This window comes from Tyto alba, unplaced genomic scaffold (genome assembly GCF_018691265.1).
Source record: "Tyto alba isolate M040663 unplaced genomic scaffold, T.alba_DEE_v4.0 Super-Scaffold_46, whole genome shotgun sequence".
NCBI lineage: Eukaryota > Metazoa > Chordata > Aves > Strigiformes > Tytonidae > Tyto > Tyto alba.
Genome location: NW_024881322.1, coordinates 12722000 through 12746713, shown reverse-complemented (window position 1 = coordinate 12746713; position 24714 = coordinate 12722000). Strand labels below are relative to the sequence as shown.

The window sequence follows — 24714 nt, the reverse complement described above, 5'->3', positions numbered from 1 at the left end:
AGCTTTGAATATATGGTATCCTAGCTGTAACTAGAAATCACACTGTTGTTTCAATACCATAATAAAGAGCAAAAAGGATTTCCTAGAGTGTTTTCCCCCTCCACTCCCCCATTGTTTACTACTCAAATGCATTAAATTTTAACATTAAAATGCAGGAAAAGGTAGCACTCTATGTCATATTCCTGAATTGCAATATATAAGGGAACTGAAGCGCTAGAGGCAGCAGCTCTGCTCCAGAAGGGTACCAGCACGAGCAGTTCCACCTCTTCAGCCCTGGGCTCATGACAGTAAGTGCTTTTTTCTTATGGGACAGTTGGTCCCTTCCTATGGGGAAACAGTGGCACATTGTTACTTGGTCTTCACCAGGAGAAATACTGGTATGATACTACTCCCAAACTGTGCTCTGCTGACACAGAACCTCGGTTGACTACTCCTCAAATTCTCTATTATGTTCTTCCCATCACCTCATGTTTATCTGCTACTCAGAGCACACTGGAAAGTTTCCACTTGAGAAACAGAAACAGAAAAGATCATAAATGAAATGATCTGATGGGCGCACAGCTAGTTTGCCATAGCTGGCTAAGTGCATCTGATAGGCTGTGGTCATCAACTGCATGAGGTCTCTTAGCGCCTTTGCTAGTGTAGGATTCAGTGGGAGGGGTGGAAGGCAGCAGCTCAGCTAATGCAGAATAAGCCATGATATCCTGAGTGTTTGGCCAAGTCCTTAGTCTAGATTGGCTGTGAACTTTGTGGAGAGAATTGATCTTGAACACATACATGATGGCAAGACAGTGTAACCAAGCAGGGTAAAATCCAACAGCTTTGCTCCCTGTGGGGTTGTTTAAAATTTTTACTTGGTTTGGATTTGTTTATGGGGTGGCTACCTCTCAGTTTTGCTCTGATACATCAAATGAATTCCCAGAAGATCAGCGGAGGGTTTCAGCTTTTCACTGGTCCTTGAGGTTTAAGTATTTGCAAAACTCCTTCCAAAGTTTAACTGACCCTGGAGCCTGTGATCAAAACCCAACAGGAGAAAGGTTTTCAGGATTGATGTAAAGAGTCTGCAGAGACAAAATTAATATTCAAGTATCATAGTAACTGCGAAGGCCAACTGCAATGCTGTTTGGGGAAGGTAGAAATGTGTTTGAATCTGTCACAGGACCAATGTTGTTGGCTTACACCTTTTACTGATTTAAAAGCAAAAGGTGGGACTCTGATTTTATCTGATGGAGATGGAGGACAGAATAGAGTTCAGTTGCTTGAAGCATTTTTACCCACTTGCAGTCTAACTGACGGCAGCTGTAACTTCCACTCTGTTCAGCAACAGTGGTGATTTATCCATGTAGGTGCCGCTTTGCTGTAAGGAAAGAAAGGCTCCTAATATAAAAGGGAAAGTCTATGACCCAGACTAACAGGGTAAGTGCGACCCTGTCACATTCTTTGCCCTATGTATGATGTGTGCAGGCTGAGAGGAAGTGCTAAATGCTTTTTCAGTTTTTTAAAAAATTCTCTCTAGTGCAGGAAATAGAGAAATATGTCCCTGTGTACCTTTTGGAATGCAGATAATGTCTCCCCTGACCCATGTTAATAAAAACACCAGCATCTTGGGGGGGTTGGGAAATGAAAATTGCAGATATTTTCAGTGCCTTTCCCAGCTGGTCTTTCTTCTCTCGCTGACCATAGTGCAACGATGTGGTGCAGGCATTAAGAAAGTACATTAAAGCATGCAAAAGAATTGATACTTGTTCTATCCTGGAATTTAGTTTCATTTTTTTAATCACTTAAGAGGAAAACGTTAAATATTTCTGTTTACATTTGATGTGTAGTACCATGGCCGGTGAATTCAAAACTGTGGCAGAAATTTGGAGCCTGATTTTTCAGAATTGCTTGTTACCTGCAAGTCTGGGTCATGTGTTTGAAAGCTGCAGGTACTTAGTACTTCTGAATGACAAACTTCTTTCCCTTTCCACTCAGGCATTGATAGCTTGACATCCTTCATGTATCTGTACGTGTGTGTGTGTACAAATGTGGTTGCCTATATATAATGAATATATATGTCTGCAGTCTACCCAGAACTTTTACTCAGTTCACTGTGTGGAATACCTGATGTAATGAGATGCTGGTGTTCTGTCCAATTAAGTGATTATGTCTTGGTATTTTTTCCCCTTCTTTTCTTTCTTTTATTTTTTTTTTCCCCTTTTTTGAGTCTGTTTATCTTTTTAGCTTCTCTTCCCTGATGTGAGCAAGGTTACGAGGGCCATGGTGAGGATGTCGGTGGCTTTATAGTTCTCATCCAACAAAACATAAACTGAAAGCCATTACTTCATTCACATTTATGAAGTTGTTTGATGTACCTTGCCGAGATGAAGGGGCAGCTTTAGTCTGTTTTCTTGTTTCTGGCAGGTGACAACAGTTCTTTAGCTGACATATTTTGACTTGGCAGCTGGGCTGCTTACCACGCGGCAGGCGCTGGAGGAGGATGGCACCAGGTTGGTGCCGCAGAGCTGTTCCAGCACTACACCAGCCCGTCCGCGCCCCATGACGTTACTCTCTCAAGCACCAAACGGCCTGGGAGCTCCCCGGCGAACGAGGAGATTCCTAATCCTCTTCTCACTGCAAGTGACCCTGATTCATTCCAGATGTACACAGATTTAATGACTCAGAAAGCCGCTCTCTTAAAATGGGACTTACAGCACAATCTCATGTTGCCTTTCAGGGGAAGAACTAAACTCCTCTGCCAGCCTAAAATCAGTGAGGTTTTTCAGAGTTTCTTAGTGTGTGAATTCTGTGTAGGAGCAACTACAGTGTGCTGTCATAAAGTGGGTTTTCTTTCTCTGCTGAGGAAAATGTTGTTGTAAACATCATTTTGGTATGATGAACTTTTAACAGGAGTGATAGCTTTAGAAAGGAGTAACACAGCTCAGTCGTGCTTATTTTGACATTATTTTATGTGGGTTTAGTTTTAAATAGTATTTCATTCTGAGTATTTTTTATTATTCAGTAGGAAGGAGAGTATCCTCAGTTGTCTTGACTTCATGTTAAATCTCAAAGTGCAATTCAGAGAGGATTACGTAGCGTGCATTGCATTTATTATCAACCCTGCATGATAAATATCTTGTAATGTTCCTTTGCTTACTGAAGCAATACTTCCAGATTTTGCTAATGGGTTTGACAGATGCAGATTAAGTTTTGAAGTGATTGCAAGAAGTGAGATTTAAAAGTTCATGAGAAATATTTCGCAGTAATGAATGGTTGTTTTATTTTTTTGCTTTTGAATATGCACTTTTGATTATTAGAAAATCCAGGCAGATTGTTTAGCATCTTCATAATTTGTCAGCTTTTCAGCAGTAAATGTTGAACTTGGGGCCAAAAGGTTAAATGCTTCCAATTACTCTCATGTAATTGTGCCATTGATTTGGTATATATAAGGAGCAACATCTCAAATGATTTGGACCTCTCAAACTAGTTTTGCAGTTGATCCGCTGCATACACTTTTGCAGATGTTTATTTGCACTGATAGTTGACTATGAGAATAAACTATAATGTTTAGAAAGCAAAATGGCCAATTATCGGCCAACTGGTTGGTGTCTGCAGTTGGTTGTAAGCGTGAGAAAGCATGCACATTTCCTGGAGACTTACATCTGCCTCATAAGAAGCTGTCATTGAACTGTAAGCCATAATTATGTGCCTAATAAATGAAGATCATCATAAATGAAGTAAGTGCAGGAAACAAATATGCTATAAATATTGTCTGTGTTACATGGAAAAGTTACATTCACAGTCCACAGCCATCAGCTTTAAAGCCTGAGTCTAGATCATCTTTCTCCGAGCTTCTCACCTACTGCAGCCCCTGGCTGATTCGGTACATCCCTTTGGAAACCCACATCTAGAGATTTCTTGTCAAACGCAGGGAGACGGAGCCCGGTGAGGTGTGGTATGGCTGTGGTTGGTGGAAGATGCTGAAGGATTTATAAGCACCGTGTTCTGGAAAACCCCGCTTTTATACAGGTGCTCTGGCTGCACTACCATGAGCAAGGCTGGCAGAGGAGGGCTCACAGCCGGGGGGGACAGGCTGCCTTTAAACACAGCTCGCATCCTGCACCCCAGCCCTTTTTGCAGAGTTGCCAACATGCAGAGGAGCAGCATGGGCCAACGTGCACGTCCCTGGCACAGCCAGTCCTTTGTGGAAATTGGGTGAAGGAAAAGTGGCTTGGTCTGCCAGAGCTTTCCCTGTGCTGCTGCGTGCACGTGTGTTGTGCAGCAGCATCTGGCAGGGTGGGAGGTGCGAGGGAATGTTTTTTCAGAGGTGGTTGGTTATTTCTTTGGGGCTGGCAGTCCCCTTGAGGAAATAATTGAGAGCATCTACCTGCTGTGTAGCTGGAGGTCTCTGTCCTTTTCTGACCAGCTACTCAGTGTTTTCTCTGTGCCACTGTCTCTGTTTCTCCAGGATGTATGAATGGTCTTAGATTCCAGTTTTGATAACTGTAGCCAATTTGATATTTTGGCTATTTTTACCTATGTTTGTATTTATATCTGGAATATTTCCTATTATCTTTTACTGTACTTCTAGTTCCTAGGCCTGCAGATCTGTGCAATGATACTGTATTTTCTTGTGATTTATTTTTAGCCTTTATTTCTACTTGTTAACTCATCTTCTGGACAGCCTAGTATGATTAAATATCAAATAATAAATGTGTGTGTATGAATATTCATGTTTGCCTCAATGTGTGCATGTCTGTGTGTGTTCATAACCTGTGATGCCATTTTACAATAGGGTGTTATTTCATGATATACAGCTGTTTTCTTAATTCAACCATTCCCTTGGTATTCCACTTCTGGAAGATGACTCCATTGTGTTAGGTCCAGCATAAACTCCTGAAGAAAGATTAGTCACATTCAGTGGACATTAGTTGTAATTTCCATATATGTTTCCACATATGCCAGTTTCTGGACTTTATTTGACCCTCTTTTCAATTCTTTCTGTCCATAGAACATTTTTCAGAAAGTTACTAGGTTGTTAGAATAAGTTTGAATTATTGACAAACTGAAATAGCTTGTGTATTTAAATACGGGCATAATATTTTGCATTTGTTGCATTTCCCCTGTCCAATTACTTTGCAGTCTTCAATTATTTTATTCTCACTAAAATCATATTAACATTAAGTCATGTGAAATAGTTCTCCATGAGGATCATGGGGTGTTCCTACGGTCACAAAAGGCAGCGTCAGAACCACGACTCAGGAGCTGCTCCTGCCCAGTACAGCCCTCCACACCATGCACTGGCCATACAGCACATTCCTGAATTACCAACTGCTGAGCTTTTAATCAGTTGAGTTGTGACACTTCCACAGCAGGAAGAAAGAAGGACCAGAGTGTGAGAATCGCCCAGAGTTAAACTGGTGTATCTGCTTCTGCCTACAGTGTTGATGACAGAACTGCCTACCTGGCCCTGGGAGCGGTGAGGAACATCTCACTTAACATTTCCATCTCTAATGTTGGGGATGACGCCTATGACACCAATGTTTTCTTCAATTTTTCTGGGGAGCTCTTCTTCATCAAAATGTGGCAAAAGGTAAGAAAGGCCAATCTTACTGTGAGCAAGTCTCTTTGCTTTAAAACAATTTAATTACAAGATGTAAGGACAGGGGATGGCTTGGTCCACACTGTTGAGACCTTTGGAAGTTATTTCTGGTTATGCTGAGCTTGAATTTCTTTACTGAGTTTTTTTCTTTTGTGGGTTTGATCAGTGTAAATTACACCCTTTGTGTTTCTGTAGAAGACACGACGCTGTTATTTGGGGTGCCTTAATGAAAAAGAAAGACCATTTGGTTGAGGTATTGAGGTATTAAGAGGTAGAGGGAGACTGGTTTGGAAACTGGTAGGGTGCCAAATGGCGCTGAAATACGAAGGGTGCCTCTAGTTTGAGTGGTGCTACACTGCACTCAGCAGTCCTGGTCATCTCCTGACCTGGGCTCGTAGGTTTTCTCCGCATTGAAACCAAGAGATTTGGCTGTTCTTTGATCATGCACTGGTGCAAGTCTGGGTTGTGGCTGGGACGCATTACTAGATCCAAGAGCTCAAAAGTGCTTTTAATTTCACCCACATGGAATCAGGTGAATATTTTGAGTTTTAATCTATTTACGTTTAGATTGAAATACTCAGATGTTTTCATTAGTATGAGTTAATTTAGAGATGAAGTTGTTGAAATACAAACACTGAATTGAGCTTTTTGCAAACTGATGGCCATAAAAACTGTGTTGAGTGTGAGTAATGTGAAAATAATTGTGCAAAATGGGAGCTGTAAGATTGCAACAGCATTCTCTCTGTTTGTTCGTGCTTTTCACGGTTGTTTGTCTCTGCTGGAGCTTTGCTTTGCTTTGTAAGCCATAAAAGTAATATTAAAAACAGTAGTACAACTGTTTTGAAGTATGGGATTAACTTGGTCCGTCAAGCCAATGACATTTTGCCATTATTTGTCATGGTTTGATAAGATTTCGGTTATTATAAAACTCTTAACTCATTATATAAGAAAACAAAATATTATGATTTCTTATACATGTTAACTCTTTTAATGCTTTTGACTGTTATGTTTAATACAGTTGCCTCAGAAAGTTGTCTTTGTATTTATAAGCTTCATTTTCGGACATTATGTGCTGCAAGTGTGCAGTTTATCAAGAGGAAAAAAGCAGGAGATAAAATAGAAATGCCTTACACCAATATGCAATTTATCCTTAATGGAAGTTTTCTGTGAAGATTTTCAGGGTCTGGCCCAGCTCCCATTGAAGTCAGTAGGAGGTTTTCCAATCCTTTGTGCTGGAAAAGAAACAAAGCTTGATGCATATTCTTTTAAAAGGTTGTTGTGGTGTTTTGGTTTTTGTTTTTTTTTTTTTTTTTTTCTTTTTTTCTTCTATGCTTACATGTTGAGTATTTTACACACACGGATTAACTGGAACAGCATTTACCTTCGTTGTTCTTCTTGGCCAACACTGTGAGGGAACAAGCTGAAGATGATGTTCTGTTTCCCTTCATATTTTATCTTGAGCCTGGGTCTACAGCAGACTTGAAACATCTGTGCTGACGGCTGCCTAGAAGGAGCAGTTTCTGGAAGCAGATTAAATTGTTGTAGGGTTATCTCACTGCTTAGTGTGTTTTCTGCTAATAGAAGTTAGCATTTCTTTAAAAAAAAGTCAAAAAAAATACAGCACACATCAAGGAAACATGTAGGCTTCCTTCTTCTTCAGGTCTTGCAAACAGGATCAGGGTATAGTCTGCTATTATTCCTTCAGTTCTACTTTTCTTGTGATTGATTTTATAGGGTTTGGGTTTTTTTCTGATAACTATTTTAGTAACAGTTTTGAAAAAACAGCTCACAGGTTTGTGTTGGGCTATTTTACTTCCTCTCAGTCAGCTTTTGCTTTCAGACAAACTAATTTATTGTTGGCCTCACCACTTGTCCAGTTGGGAAATTGGGTTACGACCCCACTGCCTCAATTGCAGTGTTACATTTTCCCTAAGCTCTTTGAACAGTGATTTTTTGGTAAAATAGCACAGCCTCCATGTTTCATAACCTACTCCCATCCCTTGACATCTATGCATAATATGTACTGTGCATGTTCTTTAAATAGATTTTGTTCCTGGTTGAACATTGCCCAGGCAAAAATCCAGACTGTAAAGCCAGAATAAAAATGACAACTCCTAAGATTTCCCTTAGTGGAGCAATTTTGGAATCGAAAGAGCTTCTTGTTGTGGGAAACTTTCAGCAGCAACTGCCTTCTAATGAATAACATTAAAGTGGAAGAGAATGGTCTCTTCCATGTGGTTGCCTGATCTTTTTTCTGCAAGGTGACTCTGAGAATGGAGATTGTGTGGTGGGCTTTCGTAACCTGTCTCTGGAGTCCTTTCAAGACGCTGTGAGTTCCCTGTGTGTTTTCCTTGTGTCCCCACCGGGAATGTTTCTAGCAGATTCAGTGCAGTTTTGTTTCTTTCTGTGGACTGATTACAGTGAGACCTGACAGTGCAAAAGTTTAATGCTGGTTTGTTGGTTTTTGTTTGTTTGGTTGGTTGGTTGGTTGGTTTTTTTTTCAACAGAGTTATTGAGACAAAATGCCGCATCTTGTGTTCAAAAAGAAATGGGGTGGCCTAGCTCAGGGATGGTGACAGTAGCATTCCTTGAAGGGTCTGAGTGGAGCTACTCCCTCTTTCCTTTCTGGGTACTGGGCTTTTGTGAGACATGGTGGATAGAAACACTACCTGTAGAACAATTGGCCATTGGAATAATCTCCCCAGGGAAGTGGTGTATTCCCCAATATTGGACAAGGTGCTGAGCCATCTTGTCTAGACTGGGCTTTTGCCAAGAAAGGTTGGACCAGATAATCCTTGAAGTCCGTTCCAACCTGGTGTTCTGTGATACCTGGCAAGGCTTTGTCACATCTCTGCATGAAAAAGCATTCACCGACTCATATTTAGTATGCTCCACCTATTCCACAGTCTGATTATCCTCCTGTGCTGCAGCCAGTCCTCCCTGTCTCCATGGATGACGCCCAGCATTTTATTTCCATAGCTCCTGACACACAGTCCTTCCCTTGAGAGGCACAGTACGTGGCACGGGCTGACTTCTCATTCCTGCCTGCGCTCCCTGTAAGCACTTCTAACTCTCACCACTACTGTCCTTTGAGAAGGGGCTGTCTTCACTGGGGTGTCACTGTCCTTCTTCACTCAGCACATCCCTTCACCCTTCTTAAATACAGGGGGACTGTCCTGGGGAAAAGCGCATCTAGCTATAAAATACTAAATATGCTAACTGGTAAAATTCCTGAAGATTTAGGATACAGCTATGGGTTTCATCTCCAGTAGCTTGGTGTGCCTATTCTTTTCCTTTATGTTTTACATTTACTGCCGTACAGTTCTGCCAGTTATTGTACCGCTTATTGGACATGACAACACTTTCATTGTGAACCTTATTTTTCAACTCCTAAATTTGGTGGGGTTAAACTGTTTAAGATGAGATTTTAGAAGCCAATTACAACTCACATTGCTTATTTAAAGAAAACATTCAGCTAAAATGACAGTCTTCTCAGGGCTGGACTGAGGCAGGGTGTGGTTTGGGGAGGTTGGTGAAGACTGGCCATTGATGCAACTCCTGTGCAAAGCTTCCAGCTCTCACTCTGTGAGAGCAGGTTGCTGTTTTACAGGTTTGTGGAAGTATTGTACTGCAGTGAATTTCAAAATGTATCCACTAAGAGGTACATTCCTTTTGAAATGCAGAAATATTTAATCATCTTCTCTTTAAGAAAGAGAAAAGAGGGAGGGAGAGAGACACCTCACCTGTCTGCTAAGATTTTTTTCTTTACTATGTTGACAAAGAAATCTTGGTTCCCTCTTCTCTGTTGAGTAAATTTTTTTAATTATTTTTTTTTAATCTTAAAGTTTATTGTCCCATAATCTTAATTCAGCTTCAGGAGAGCATCCTATTTCAGAGTCTGAAAAACCCACTCAACAGAGGTGACACCACTTTCCTGTAGAAGAATGCAGAGTGCTGCTGTGTGCTGAGTCTGGAAAAAGAATAAAAATCTATTGCTACTAATTTCTACACCATTTCACATCTATTGGAATTGCCTCCTGCCTTGTGACATTTTGCTGAAAATGCTTGTCAGCAATAGGCACTTTGCTAACCATTTGTTAGCTGCTATTCAGCGCAGAGGGGTATTTTCAGTACAGTTGCAGGAAAAGCACTGTAAGTTTGCTGGCAGTGGCAGTTAATGTGGGGTAGGGCAGAGACATATCTTCATTAAATCAGCTAGTAATGATAAGAGATTTCATAGAAATAATATGAAAATAGCATATATAACATAATAATGGTGAAAACAACAGCAATAACCCAGTATGTATAGCATTAATCTCTCAGTGCTTTGCCGGGGCTTCTGAGAGTCTATCAGCCAACCCCATTTCAGTGCTGGTTATGGAGAGAGGAGGTCAGGAAATCCCATTGCTGACTGTCATTTCCAGCCGTGGATTGTTCCTAAATTTCAGACAGGCTCCCGGCATCCAAAGCCAGCTGTGTGTAACATTCCTGCAGCTTTCGCAAGCAACAGCTGAGCGAAGTTAGTGGGGCCAGGCCAGGGCAGGGTGAACAACGAGGTTATGGTTTCCTCAGGCGCACTAATATCCTGTAATTCTTTCGTGAGCGTGTACCTGAAATTTTGGTGCTGAGTACAAATACTGCTGATAACCAGAGTCCTGCTGGTTGCGGGCTCTGGGGTTTTTCTTCTGATGAGTATTGCGGTATCGTCTCTTTCTGGGTTAGCACGGAGGTCATGCAATTTGGATATGAACTCTTTCTTCCTCGCTCCTGGAGCACTTGCCTGCATCTCTTGGCTAGGATTGCCCAGAAGAGCTGCGGAGGCAGGCAGTTTAATTTTTTCCAAATTGGAAATCCTCTTACACCACTTTCCCATACTGCTCATACTTTCTAAGAGTCTTAAGGCTGGCAGGGGAAGGATACTGATAGGACACAAAAGCCAAAGACACATGCCCTCTTTTGAATCCAGCTGTGCCATTGGAAGAAAATTTAGGTCCTGGGTATTCATTATGCCTCTTTTTCCAGCATTTACTGCCCCACTGGATCCACTGGCAAACAAGTTGATGTGATCAGTCTCAATTCACATCCAGCTGGTTAGCAGAAACCTTTTAAATTAGTGGTTTGATTTAATCCAGCTGATTTTGCATGGAGTGAGTTGGACTTGCTCCTGTAAACTACTCTGCCAGAGGGTCAGAAAGGAGTGATGCCAAGTAGCGTGGAAGCTGTGACCCTTTGGGCTGATACAAGTGTGTCTGGAAGATTGCCTAAGCTATATATCACTTACGTGAGGGGATTTGAACCCTTTTGCTGGGAGAGCTTTTATAACCAGTGCTTGGGAATGTGAGTAGCGTGGCAGTAACCACACCACATGCTGCCTCTCTGTTTTTGCAAATCTAATGCTTAACTTTTGCTCCAGAGTGCACCAAAATGTTTTGCGTCCGTGGAGTAAAATTGTCCAATTTCTTAATTGGGAAGAAAAAAATACATTAAGGTCAAGATATCTGACTTCATTGTTTATTTTAATTTTCACTGAGCGTTCACAGACAAAAAAAAACTTTTATGCTTCCCTGGGGATAAGTAAGGAGCAGCACCTTTTTCAGGCCAGGAACTGTTAGAGCCATCTAGTATCTCCCTGCTCTTAGCAGGTAGGAATTGCAGGCTAGACTTTTGATCCAAACTTTCCACTTGGGATTCATGTATCAATCTCACATTCAGGGAATGGCCATTGGAGACTGGGCTTAGTTGTGTAATTAGTATTGATCAAAGTCTTGTAAGTTTTTCTCCTATCTTTTGATTTATCATGTATATCTGAAAGAAATCTTTGTAATTTTTCCCAACAAATTAATGTGATGAATAGAATGAAAAATCCCTAAAGTCTTTTGGCAAAATCCTGATTGGAATAAATGATTCAGAAGCTGTGATTTTGCAGGACTTTAGATCTTGTTCTGCTCAGTGTTGGAAGAGCCTATGTGAGTCTGTTATGATTGTTAAATCCCATTTTCAGAAGGAGCTTAACACCTAGAAATCTCATTGAAGGTTGATAGTATATACGGTTCCAAAAGCCTAAATGACTCCGACCTTGCAAAACCAAATGCAGCTAACTCCAACTAGGTTTAAAAATCCAAGTTTTTGCAATTTTAAACTTCTTGCAGGGACACAGTGACATGCAGTGGGGGATCACCCCAAGCATTTCCACAGAAAGCGGCAAAAACTTCAGATTCATGAAGACAAGACTTTTGATGATATGCCTGTTTCTTTCAGGTGAGGTTAAGCAGAGTAAAAATTTTTGTGAGGATTTGGGAAGGGCGAAGCTGGTTCTTTTTAAACAGCTTGCAATTAGTAAACTGTTACTAAACATCTCTATTTCTAAGGACTTGATGGTCCTGGAATAACATATGTGACCAGATACATTGAGGTTTTATTGCTGATCAGGTGGGGCTGTGCTCTGAGCTACGTGATGTGGAAAAAGTTTGTCCTGGAAGTAGCTCATCATGACTCTCAGTTTGACTGTTTACGTATATATACACATAGTGGTTTTGAGGAATAGCGTGGGATGCTTTATGTGGCTCAGATTATTAAGGGAGGCTTTGTTTGACTGCCTAGCTCTGCTCTTCCCTTGGGTCTGCGAGGGGAATGATTTTCTAAAGGAAGAACAGCTGTGTGGATGAATAGTCATGCGAGATGTATTTTTTGTGGAGGCTAGAATTCAGCAGTGCTGTAGCAAAGCCCATTGGCAGTGAATCCCGACCTACCTGCTGGTGCACCATGCAAGGTGGGGTTTCACCATGGCTGGGCACCAGCGGAGGTCCTGGTTTCCATCCAGGCGAGGGAGGGAGAAGGAGGTCTGAAGTACTGAAGTGATGAGACTTCCTCGAGGGGTTGGAGAAGGGCTCCCTGGGCCGCTGGCAGTAGCTGCCCATCCCATTTCGGTCCTTGTGTGGCCCATAACTCGCCAGCCAAGGTGCTTCCCCCTGCATGTCTTCAGGAGCTGCGCAGAGCTGGGAGCCACTGCAGCAGTGGCACCAGTGCCGGCCGTGGGAGAGGGCTTGAGAGAAAGGATTTGGGTTCCTTGGTTGCTGAGATCCAGCCACCCCGCTCTAGGCTGTTATCTTGATAAACTGTGTTGCTAGGAGGAAAGGAAAAACCCTTCACAGAGGGTAGAGCCCAGTATACAGCGAGCTCAATACACTTAGTCTTGGATGTGCTTATTTAAAGACTATGCTGTCACTACAGAACGATCACCAGTGACTTTCTTGTGTCCCAGTGTCTCTCTCTGTTATTGTAATTTGCTCTTAAACTCAGAGGAGAGAGACTTCTTAACATTTGAGGTGAGAAATCTATGGGACAGGGTTTGTCTCCTGTGTTCTTAGGATGAGGCTTGAAATTGTCCAAACTTTGACATCCTCTGCAAAAGACTTAAGAAGAATTGATTTGCACAGCTTTCAGTGGCTTTCATTGCTGCAAGAAATGGGGGATTATTTTTGTTGTAACTTGAACCTTAAAGTTTATCAAGTATCTGGTATGAAAGGTCAGTTCTGTTCTTGCAGGAGTTTCTTTTGGTCACTTCTAAGACAGGCAGCTCAGGATGTTGTCAGAAAGTAAATGATACCCTCAAGTGTAAAATCCAATAAAATTGTAAACAAATATATATGCTTACACTATATATAAACAAATATATATATATATTTACATTATATGTATAATATACATGTACAAACACATATATATATATGTATTTGTATTGCTTAGTCCTGTGGGATGCTGTTGTCACGGTGCTGTGTGTCTGGAAGTGGTAGCAATTGCTCTCTTTCACCTAGTTATTCAGATTTCTCCTGCGATGCTGATAGGTTCTATAAAAAAAACCCAACCCCTTCTTTAATTAATCTTATTAAGTACACGGCATGATCCTGCAGTCATACTTCAGGAGTAGCCTCTCTGAAGTCAGCAGCAGTTTTGTCTGTAGAAAGACTTAAGAAACCCCAGCTGCACAGTCAAAAAGATGAGTGTGAAGAGTTTGTAGCTGAAAATCCAAGGAGGGGCCAGTGCTGCTTAAGAGATCACAAACTTTCCTTTCCTTGGGTTTGACACCGAGGCACTCGGATTTTCTGACTCTTGCAAACTCTATAGTTTCTTCTGGTATGAAAGGAAAGCCCCAGCCTTTTTTTTTTTTTCCTTTCTGTTAACTCTTCCTCTTTCTTGCCCATTCTTTGCTCTTTCATTTCCTCCAAAAACATGGTGGAAAAGCTCTCAGGAGAGCTTTGATTTCTTCAGAGGAACTAGGTGAGGCAGGCTCCCTCCTCCCCGAGCAGCTGACAGTCAGCGACGTAACCCCGGTTCCAGCTGGCATCCATCGGCGTTCCTGTTAGCAGAAGCAGGCACGTCAACCCCCCTTCCGAAGGAGTCCTTAGGGCCCCAAATCTGTTGTGGTTTGGGGTTTTTTTGGAGAGGGAGCTTCCTGTGGCGTTTCATCAAAACACGAGGCATAGACCAAGGCGGGGAAGAAGAGCCAGAGGCGTTGCAGGCTCCGGGGAGGAGCGGGGGACCCCCTCTCCAGGCATCTCAGCGGCCCCCCTGCCCAGGCCGGCTGCCCGGGAGGCCGAGCCAGGCGCCTTCCCCGCCGGCAGCGCTTTTGCAGCCCGCCTTTGGGAGGAGGCCAGAAAACCTGCGCTTGACTTTTGGCTGTAACCATCTGCACGAGAGCAACGCGGTGCTTTCCACCTCGCCAGGGAAAAAGGAGGAGCGCGCTAAAAAGCTGCTCGATAAAGTAGAGCGGCACCTCTGAAAGTAAAGCCTTACAAGTGAACTGCTAAGCTTTTGTTTTTTTAAAAAATAATATATATATTTAAAAACCCTTTATCAATATCCTGGTGTGGTAGGTAATGGATTATACCTCTGCATTTCAGCAGCGTCCCTTTGTTATGTATCATGTCATAAGATTTTTTTCTGTGAAGAAGTCCTGATGCACCTTGTATTTGAGTTTCTGGAAAGAAAAGACCAGAACCCTCAAACCTGTGTGTGTTTGCAAAAGACGTTTCCTGGGGTTTCAGGTTTGGCTTTGGTTGTTGGGGATTGTAGGTTGAGCCTAATGTTTATTAATTCCAGGAAAACACTCAGTGCCAAGCTCATTATTATTGTTATTACCGTAATATTATTCTTTATACTTGAAAATTATGACCAGGGAAGAAGAGGGTGGGGGTGAGGCTTGATTTTATTGACTGTGTTTCCTCACCCAGTTTGTTTTGGTTTGGTTTGGTTTTTTCCTTTAATTATTTGTGCGGTTGTCCATTTGCTTTTTCATTTAACTATGTGTAATTGATGACATTTGAATTTATTTCCTGTCCTCGTTATTAATTTAAGCATTTCATTATAACACTAAGAGCAAATAGCTGTGTTGAAATAGAATACACCAATATTTAATATAATTGATGCCTTACACACAGAAGGTTGTCTTACCGTATATGTGGGCATATATTATCCATGCTTTTAGAAATGCCACTAGGAAATGAATGGTTGTTCATTTATTTGATTTCTGCCGCTTTTTTTTTTTTTTTCCCGCTTTTAATTTTGAGAAGCATGTTTTGAAGTTGTTTTTGTTATTGCATAATAACAATGTATATAACCCAAGGGTTAGCTGTAATAATTAAAAACCAATTCCCCTGTTAATGTTACCATGGAACCTTAATTTACTAGTATGAGATGCATGTGTGTGTGAGCACATATATACATACATCTACATGAGAAGTGAGATGAAGGAAAACTTACCCCAAAGCCCTTTCTCCTCCCAATGGCTTCCCTGTCTGTGATTTTTTTTTCCCTGGGTTATTGGAGAGAGTGGACTCATACACATGAGAATGCACTTCTGTTATTAAGCTTATTGTAATATTCCTATGCAGAGATCATGAGGGAATAATAAAGATAAAAAGATATGTGTTCATCCACAATTTTTTTGAAAGTGTAATCAAATGCAATGCACTGCTGACAGATTACATCATATGTAGTTTGGATATACATCTAATGGTATGAAGAATATAGGAACATGCCAGTGTATAATTCTGGACATGTTTTTTTTTTTACTCTTAAGACTGATTTTTCATTTCTGGATAATTTCATTGTGTCTGGATGGGTATTTAATCCAGCAGAGTTTCTGCAGTTTTATAGAGAAAAGCTTTTTAGGGGGAAGAGCACAATCTAAATTACTGCTGAATTTAGCTGAACGTATATCAGAGATATTTGGTGTAATAGTTTTTATGGTTGCTTTTTGAGTATATCACTGCAGAGTTAGAAACCTGATTTTCCCTTAGTTTTTATTTTCCTGGGGGTTTTACTGTGTTTTTGTATGTGCAACTTGAAGGACACGATGAGTACAAAGAAGTTGCCTTAGTCTTTATAGTGTATTAGTGTATGTACTAGCCAGTGTAGTGTTTTCTAAAGGTATGTTTTCCCATTTTTATGAGCAAAGGTTTTATATTGGTTGGCAAACTAATAGTGCATTACTAAGTAGGCACCATTTTGTAATGCTTTGGTACTTGTGAATTGTGGATTTTTCTGCACATAAGACTCCATTTTTCATTAAATGTTTGGTCTAACTTGAAAAATTTTGTAGCAATGCATCATTTATAAGCTTGGCAGTCATGCACCGTGTTACCTTTTGCAGGTTTCTTTTTTGAGACGAGACTTGTATTCAAGGCAAGCAGAGAGGAAACAAATACATGTCATGTTCAACCATTTTAAAGCATCTCTTTTGGAAGGTGTTGAATTTCCTGTTGCAATGGTCATCTATGCATGGATCTCTGGCTGCTTGGCAGAATTGTTGGACCAAACCAGTAAAGATACAAATTCTGAAAGACGGTACAAGTACATGGGGAAGATGGAGTTTGGATTAGATTTAGTCTAAGTTTCCAGCTTTGCATTTGACTGCATTAATATCTCAGGGACTGTTCCTGATGCTGTGGCACTTGCAGCCAGCGCTGGGATCTCGCTGGAGAGGAGTGTCCAGACCAGTGCTCCAAAAGAATAGGAGGTTTCTGAGTCCATTTTTCATTTGCCCAGTGGATGGTGGGAGTTCAGCTGGCCAGGATGCTTCCCAGTTATTTTGTTCCTGTTTACGTGTCCTGTTGTTGGATGTAAAAGTCTGCTGCTCACATCATGCCAGGAAATTACACTGTGTGCCTTCAGAGGGCAGAGGTCTGCATCTCTTGGTATAAATGAAAAACAGTATTTTAAGTGATGGCAACAAGAGATTTGTTTTCCAAGGTGACTACCTAAGACAGTAGCTGGGGAAGGCGCCTAGTAAATCAGCTGAGTAGGCTTAGGGAGGGGCAATGATTTTTTTCTGCTATCCCACTGTCTGTGGTAGGAAGCAAACGAAAGAAAGGGGTGCTTTACGCCACGTCTGGCCTGTGCAACCCATGACACTGGGCCTGAAAAATAAGAATATGAAATGATCTCTGTGATCAGAATTCATGTTAGAAGTGATGGTTGCCATTCTTTCCAACACTGAGCTGGAAAACTCATGCAAAAGTAAATGGCATGTATAAAAAACTACTGAAAAGACCCCACAGACGTAATTGTAACCTTCATGTGCTTGACTCTTCAACTGTTAATACCTGCTGATGGTAATAGCCTGTGGGGCACAAAATACCTGCTGTAAAGTGACTGTGTTTGGGTCATTTGCAGTATGCGTGTATGTTACTGATTTCAGCTCTAGGAAATAGTTTCTTTTGCTTGGGTGCAAGTACACAGTTACCTTTTTATTTTGCCTTGTGCCTTGCTAATCAATGGGGCAATGTATGTGTGCATGGATGTGTCAGTGTGTGTGTATGGAAGCAAGCAGCTGAATTTGTTCAAAAAATGGTCCAATACGTATAGATGGAAACTATAAATATTTCTGACAACACTGAGTCAACTCAGGGATCCTGTATGTCCCTACTTCTTCTCTAACTACAGCAGAGCAGTATTTTTTTCATCAAAAATAAACTTTTGGTGGACTTGATGGAATAGTCAGAACTTCTGAAAGTTGAATGATTGCCATTTCCAGTTGTGTTGGCTCTTTGATCCAAGAGGAAAAAAAGTCATAGCTTTATTATTACCCCCTTTGGTTTTTGTCGGTTTTTTTGGTTTTTTTTTTTTTTTTTTTGTGATGCAACAGCCATAAATCTATTCATATGTATTTATAGGGCAAGAGGTATAGCAATAGGAGCAACATATATTTTGGAAACATCTGCAAGGTCAGATATCTGTGAAGGTACCTGACATAGCATGGTATCTTACCAGCTCTCATGACATCTTTTCTCCTGTTTCTCATCTGAAATGCCTATGGAGGAGAGAATAAAAATTATCAGGTTATGGTCATGAGAGGAGCCAATGGGTTAATCCCGGTCTGAAACCAATATACTTTTGTCTGTCTGCCTCAGCTAGAAAATAGTATGAGCGGTGGACCTCAAATGAAGTTTGATGTTAGCTTTTGTCTTTCTGTCTGTCTTTCTGTCTTTCTTTTTTCCCCTGTGACTGTACATAGTTTTGAAATGCTGCATGCAAAGAAGAGCAAGAGCAAAGGGGCCTGTTTATTGTTTTAGCCAGAGAGTTCCAAGCAAAGAATTCTTTCTCTTTCTATTCCAAGCAATAATTACATTTTTCCACTATAGAAAGTACTTGTTATGTGAAAGGCACTTCTGTCTTAATAGAATTTATGAGCGTGATTCTTTAGTGAGGATTAGAAAAGACAGGCGAAAGCTGGACCTGTGGATTGGCTTTTGTTTGCTTTTGTTAAACATGAATTCATATGGGTTTAGAAAGGTGGTAATTTCTTGGTAATGATAGACATGAATTACATCAAACCATTCAGTAGGTAGGTCAAGTTTGCGAAACTGTTGTAATCCAAGCTTGATACTTCACTATGTTGCGTTTTTAGTAGTTTTTTAATTGTGGAGTGACAGTAACTGCCCCAACCTACACGCAGGCAGCCCTTTTGTCCTCTCTTTTCTTGGTTCTCTGGAGAGGGGAAGTGACACAGCAAACAACAAGGGCCTCTTTTAAGAGACAGCTGATCATAATACAGTCTTAAATTAAGTCGTCTTGTTAGAAGTACTTTGCCTTTGCCTAGCATCCTTTAAATGAAGGAAGGACAAAAGAGGAGGTCAATTTGCAAGAATGAGAAACTAGAAAGGGATCCAAGTGTAAGCGGGACTCCCTGCCACGACCTGCTCAAGATGGGTTTTGCTTAAATACTGAAAGGAACAGAAGATTTCATCTGAATCCTTCCTGCAAAAAGAACACTCTTCCTTTTTTTTTGGTAGAAAATGAATGAACTGACTTTGAGGCTTGTATTGATCTTCCTCCAACATTTCCCGGATCATTCTTTTGTGGAAGGAGGCAAATCTCATCCCAAGGCCACCCCCAGCCTGAGATGACCATTTAAAAGCAAGGAGGAGCGGTCAGGAGCTTCCTGTTTGCAGGAAGCTGTCAAGCCCTTGCGTGCTCCTTCAAAGCCTCAGATAGCAAAACACCCAGAAAATGGCATGGAAAGAGGTTCTCTTGGGAAGTTTCCAGTGCCTGCAGTCAAGGTAGCTGCTGGCCTCCTCCTTGCAGCCTTTCAGCTCAGGTGGTTCCTCCCCAGTGGGATCTAGAAAGCCTTAGAGGCTTGTGGGGATGGGGGGGGAAAGCTGCTTGAGATTTCTGGTCCTGGGAAAACGTTTGGTTTGGGTTGTGTTCAGGAGTTAGAGAGGCTTGCAGGAGGCTGAGGTTTTTCTGACTGGACCAGCAGCCCCCTGCACAGAGGAGAGCGGCGCGAGTGCCAAGCCTGAGCTAACACATCTTCCCTGGGGCATGGAGGTAGCTGCAGGCGCCAGAGCCCCAGCGTGAGTTCCCGGACCGATGGTGTCAGCAGTGATGTCACTTCTCAGATACTAATTGCTGCTGGGGGGGGAGGGGTCGCCTCAGAAATGCAACTTGTCATTAAGAGCCAGATTCCAAAAAATACGTATTTGCTCTGCTCAGAACTATTTTCCTCTGTGACTGCTTTTGTACCAGAGTCTGTGGAAAGGATATAAAAAGAAGAATAAGGGTGTCATCTATTCAAAACTTTTATGAGGTATAGTAAAAATACCACAGGGAAAGTCTGGTGTCTCCAGCTGTTACTCGCCTGGATGACTCCACTGGGGACAGTGGTCATCCACCACTGTAAAATAGGCTACCATCCTGTACTTGGGGGACAGTCTATCAGTTTATCTTAAATAACAAACTCTATAGTCATACGGCCCACCATGTCCAAATTTAAAGGGCATTCCTTATGTTATTAGTAACACCCAGGTTATTGCCGAGGCTGCTCCAGTGGGTAAGCATTGACGTATGGGCAGGTGGAAGTCTGACCGTTAAGCTGCTCCTGCTCTGCTGTGTAGCCATACATTAACACATATGGAAAAAGGTCGTAGAGTCAGGCCTGACCAAACAGTGCAGTTGAAATGTGGCCAACCTCACAGTCAACAAGGGACAGCAGTCCTAACAGCTCTATGGGGATGGTGGGTCTTGGTGATGTTCCCTGGATTATTTCCTATATCTTGAAGAAATTAAGTTCAGCAGTTCTCAGCAATTGGGGAAAAGATTTAGCTTGCGTAGTACAGTGAGAGCTGATGCAAGCCTAATTCGTCTGTTAAAAATTAGAGTTAGTGTGGCAGCAAAGGAGATTAAACATCTCAGGGTGGCACCAAATCCCCCTTTCTCCTTCACCACCTGCTCTGCTGGTTCCTTAAAATATGGGAGAAGCAAAAACACAGTCAGTTTTATTTGACTGGTTCTGAAACTTGTTTTGGGGCTTATTCGCTTATGTGAGCCGAGTGAACAATTTCTGCTGCTTTTTCAGCTTCTCAGACGGTGTGCTTTAAAAATCTGCTGCACTAGCTTTTTACCAGTTAAGATAAACATTTATGAGAGAGAGAAGAAAATAAGAATTTTGGCAATATCCACTAAATAGAAAAGTTTTTGTCTTTCTCTATCTTTTTACTCAAAGATTTGCTCTGTTGACTGGGATCAATGAGCTCATGGTCTATAAATAGGTTCCATCCAGGGAGGAGAGTGAAGAGGTGGGAGGCTCTAATTAATTATATAGAAATAGTTGTTTTCACAAAATAAGCAGCAAATCCAAGATGTTTGAAGCCAGGCTCGCTGGGCTTGGGGGTGGGGTGTGCCTACAGCATTTACTAGTGAGATCATGGAATAGGACAGGAAATCTCTCCCTAATGCCAAAGAAAACTTTTTTTTTCCCCCTAGTTCTTTTTATGAAACAACTGTTGAGGTTTCCCAACCCCCTTTCAAGCTTATTTTCTGATAATGAATCAAAGGATCAATCCATTATCAGAATACAGGTCCAGACGCTCCACTCCCACAGACCTTTATATGCACATTTGGCTGTGTGCATGTCAGCGCACTCGGGTATGCGGATTTGCTTGCTCACGTAAGCACTGGGATGATGAGGGTCTTCACCAGAGAAACAGCAATGTGTGGAGCTGCAGAATTTATGATCTGCAGCATTCGCATTAGCTGATTTGGTTTGTTTGGGGAATATGTGTGTGTTGAAAAGTAAAGTAAAATTTCAGTCCCTGTAACACCTTTTAAAATAGACTTTTGCAACTCACAAAAATCTTCTTATTCTATTGCATAATTTGATTGGATATCCAATATTCATCAATCGTTGCATTCAAGAGGTTAGATAGATGCTAGTTTCATGGCAATGTCTAGCTGAACAAGTCCGAATTGCGTCTGTATTTCCCTCTCTGTAATATTTTTCCCAGCAGGCAATGATTAACAATATTTTTTCACACTATAATTGCTGTTGCCGCTGATTTATCACTGACTTGTCCTTCATGTTACTCACATTGTTACTTGCATTCCACCTGTGTTTGGAAATTATTTACAGTAGAAGAAACCTGTGAAGCTCAGGCAACAGAGCTGTTATGTTAAAAGAGTAAAGCCATCTTAATTTCTTTCTGTCATGATTATCTTTTTCCGCCCTATGTGTGATTCTGTCACACACTTTGCTTTGGCAAGCAGAGAAGTGCACAAGGAAAAGCTTCTGGACACAAGGTGTTTGCTTGAAGTTGCCAAGTAAACTACATTAAAAAAAAAAATGAATAAAACTCATGAGATTTTCACTCTGAGAGCAAAAACTCCCTGCAACACACATGAGAATTTTTCTTGGACTTCTGATTGCTTTTCAAGTCATGGCCACCTCTGCTGGACCATTGCAGTCCCTCTTTAAGCTACTATCAGTAAAAGGAATTTATTTTTTTTTGTCTAACCCCCCCCTCCCCGGTTACGTTGCACACTGGCAGCTCACGAGAGGCCCTGTGGCCTTCCCAGGTGACCCAGTGGCCACCACCGTGGGCCACCACCGCTACCTGGGAATCTGGCCTCAGAGAAACGGAGCATCCTGCCACCGCACGCAGCTTCCCCGCGGCCTGCCTGCCTCTGCCTGACCCCCGTTTGTGCCGTGCCGGGAGCCGGGTGCTGATGGCCGTGGGTGTTTGAACGCCCTGTGCATTTGTAACTCTTGAAACAGATGGACGAGAAAAGGAAAACCAAACCCCAAAGCTGCTGGCTCAGTTTGGGAGATACTGAGATTTCCAAGCGCGAGCGAGTTGTCAGTGCCTTCGATGTTGGCTGTGGGCTGAAGGAGTTGGGGAAGGTCTGTGCCTGGCAAGGTCTGGCCCACAAACTCAGAGGAAATATTAACTGTCGGTGCAGCTAACAGAGTACTGCTGACAAAGAGGCAAAACAGACTTCGGGCTGCTAGTTATATGAAGAAAACAGAGGCCCAGAGGGCTCTCAAGGATGATAACTAGAGCAACTTTTAAGAGGTATCTGAGGTAGATCAGACCAACCATTTTGGTCATTTCAGATGATTTTTTACTTGAATTCTTGTACAGCACCAGGAACAATTCCCAGTCAGGAATGCCACTAATCCCTTTTGTGTTCTTGCAGTTTTAAAGTACCCAGCAAAGCCCAGTTTTGGAGGAAAGCATGATATCTGTGGAATTTTGTGCTGGAAATAAAAAACCTGTTGTATGCATAAGAAGGGGTCTCCAAGATTAAATTACTCTGAGCTCCACTTGCTCTCAGCCATAGGAAAACCCAGCCTGAGCCAGTCTTTTTATTTGAAAAAATCCCCAAGCTTTCAAGAGCTCAGGCATCCCTAATTGCTCTGTACATGTAGGTAACTGTGACCCGCGTTCTTTGGTGACCTCAGTTGCTGTGGAAAAAAAATACATCAGTATGCTCAAGAGTAGCTATTAAATGAACTGACAAATCTTCATATTCTTGAAGCCTCAGTGAAGGCATTAAGAGGATTGGGAGGCAGAGAGATAAGGGTATGAGCAAAATAAAAATTATGCTGTCAAAATCCTGGGGAGACCCACAAATTGTTGATAGTACAGTTGAAGGGCTTAGACCAGGATTATGACAAGTGATATGAAGAAGCCATCCCAATCATCACCAAAAAGGTGAGCCTTTATTTTAGGTTCCTGACATGGGAGGTGTTTGTGCTACCCAGCTTTGCTAGCTACATGCATAGGAAGCAGACTGACAGCTGCGGACGGACACATGCTCAGTGATACCTCCCAAAAGTAAGAAGCTCTTTAAATGCAGGTCAGGTCTATATTATTGTCCTGTTGGGTGGAACAAAACATCCAGATGTTCATCTAAACTCTCATTTGGGTAACTGTCCCTTTTCACCAAAAGTACAAATTGGAATTACTGAGGTGTAAGCATGTGCTTTAAGTCAGGGTCCATGATGAGAATAAAAAACTTTACAAATGTAGCAAAACTGTGTTTTTCCCAGTGCCTGATGTAAGCCTCTACCTTTCATGAAGGTCAGAGAACCCACATTTCCAAATAACTAGGGGGGAGAATTAGTTGTAAAGTCTACATACTGGAGAGTGTATAGTAGGTAGATGGATACCATCAAACTTTTGAGACTAATCATAGCATGAAGTCAACAGTGTAAGTAGACCTCCTTTGTGATACTTTCTTAGTGTATTTGGTTTAGGACTTCTCGGATAAGGATGCTGTTCATAATCCTTTGTGGTGTCAAGTGTAATTGTTCACAGACAGGCATTATGGAATAAGAAAACCAGTAACAACAAGAATAGCAGTAACAGGAGTGTGTTCTCTGGCAACAAGTGCAGAGTTGCTCAGTATTCACTCTTGTCATTTTTCTTTTGTACCCTTTGGAAAACATGCAGCAGCATAAAAAATCCCTAATAAGTTAAATAAATTCTCAACTTCTTCAAAACAGGGGTGTTCTGCCAACATATTATCAAGGCTTCCAGGACATTTTCTCCTCTGTTCCAGAGTATTATGTACTAGTAGCCAGGATTTGCAGGGGAGACTTTTCTTCCATCTAAACAACAAAAAAGCTTTAATTTGAGTATAGCTATGTGAGGAGAAATAGAAATGGCTGGTAAATGTATTTTCTAACAAGTTGAGGTCTTTTTCCTTCTAAAAAAAGATACAGATTGTCTTAACAATTCTGCAGTGAAGATATTTTCAGTGCCTTTTGTTAGTGGGTTTAATCCATTCAAAAATAACAGCTAATCAGAAGAGCATTTAAAAGGGTGAAGTCAGCTCTGGCACAGATGATCAACAGTATTCAGAGCAGTACTGAACTTACCCTTTGTTCAGAAATTAATATAACTTTCTGTTGACTATCTTGGTATGATTTTATTTTAAAAATTGGTTATAGCCATATCTGGCACATCCTTTTGCAAGTTTAGTATTGATCTGTTGCATCTCCCTGTTGACATTTCAGATGTAATATCTACTATTAGCTTGTGCGCTTAGAAAAAGCAGAGACCTAGCAGGCCATAAATGAGTGTTAGGATAGCTGAATTCACACCTTCTCTATAAGAGCACTGGTGAGTGCAAAATAACACCTGACCTATACTTTTATATTTATTTGCTCTTGCTGATAGTCATAATTTGGTAGAAGAATATAAAATAGATAAAAGCCTGATACTGGAGACTGTTGAAAGGGAGTTAGCCGGCTGGGGGAGATTAATTAAGGAGATGCTTGATCTAAGGATCTTACAACCAATCATGGGCAAGGATGAGGGGTGAGAGCAAGTTGAGGAAGGGTGCTGATGACT

At 41.5% G+C, this 24714-nt stretch overlaps 1 protein-coding gene across 1 annotated transcript in view; it reads left to right on the top strand.

The window, feature by feature from the left end:
* ITGA9 (integrin subunit alpha 9) overlaps nucleotides 1-24714 on the top strand; it is a 227065-nt gene that overhangs the window by 136981 nt on the left and 65370 nt on the right. Inside the window, exon 18 of the mRNA XM_042806477.1 lies at nucleotides 5422-5572. Within this exon, the coding sequence (XP_042662411.1) occupies nucleotides 5422-5572 (151 nt within the window). The remainder of the gene's footprint in view (nucleotides 1-5421; nucleotides 5573-24714) is intronic.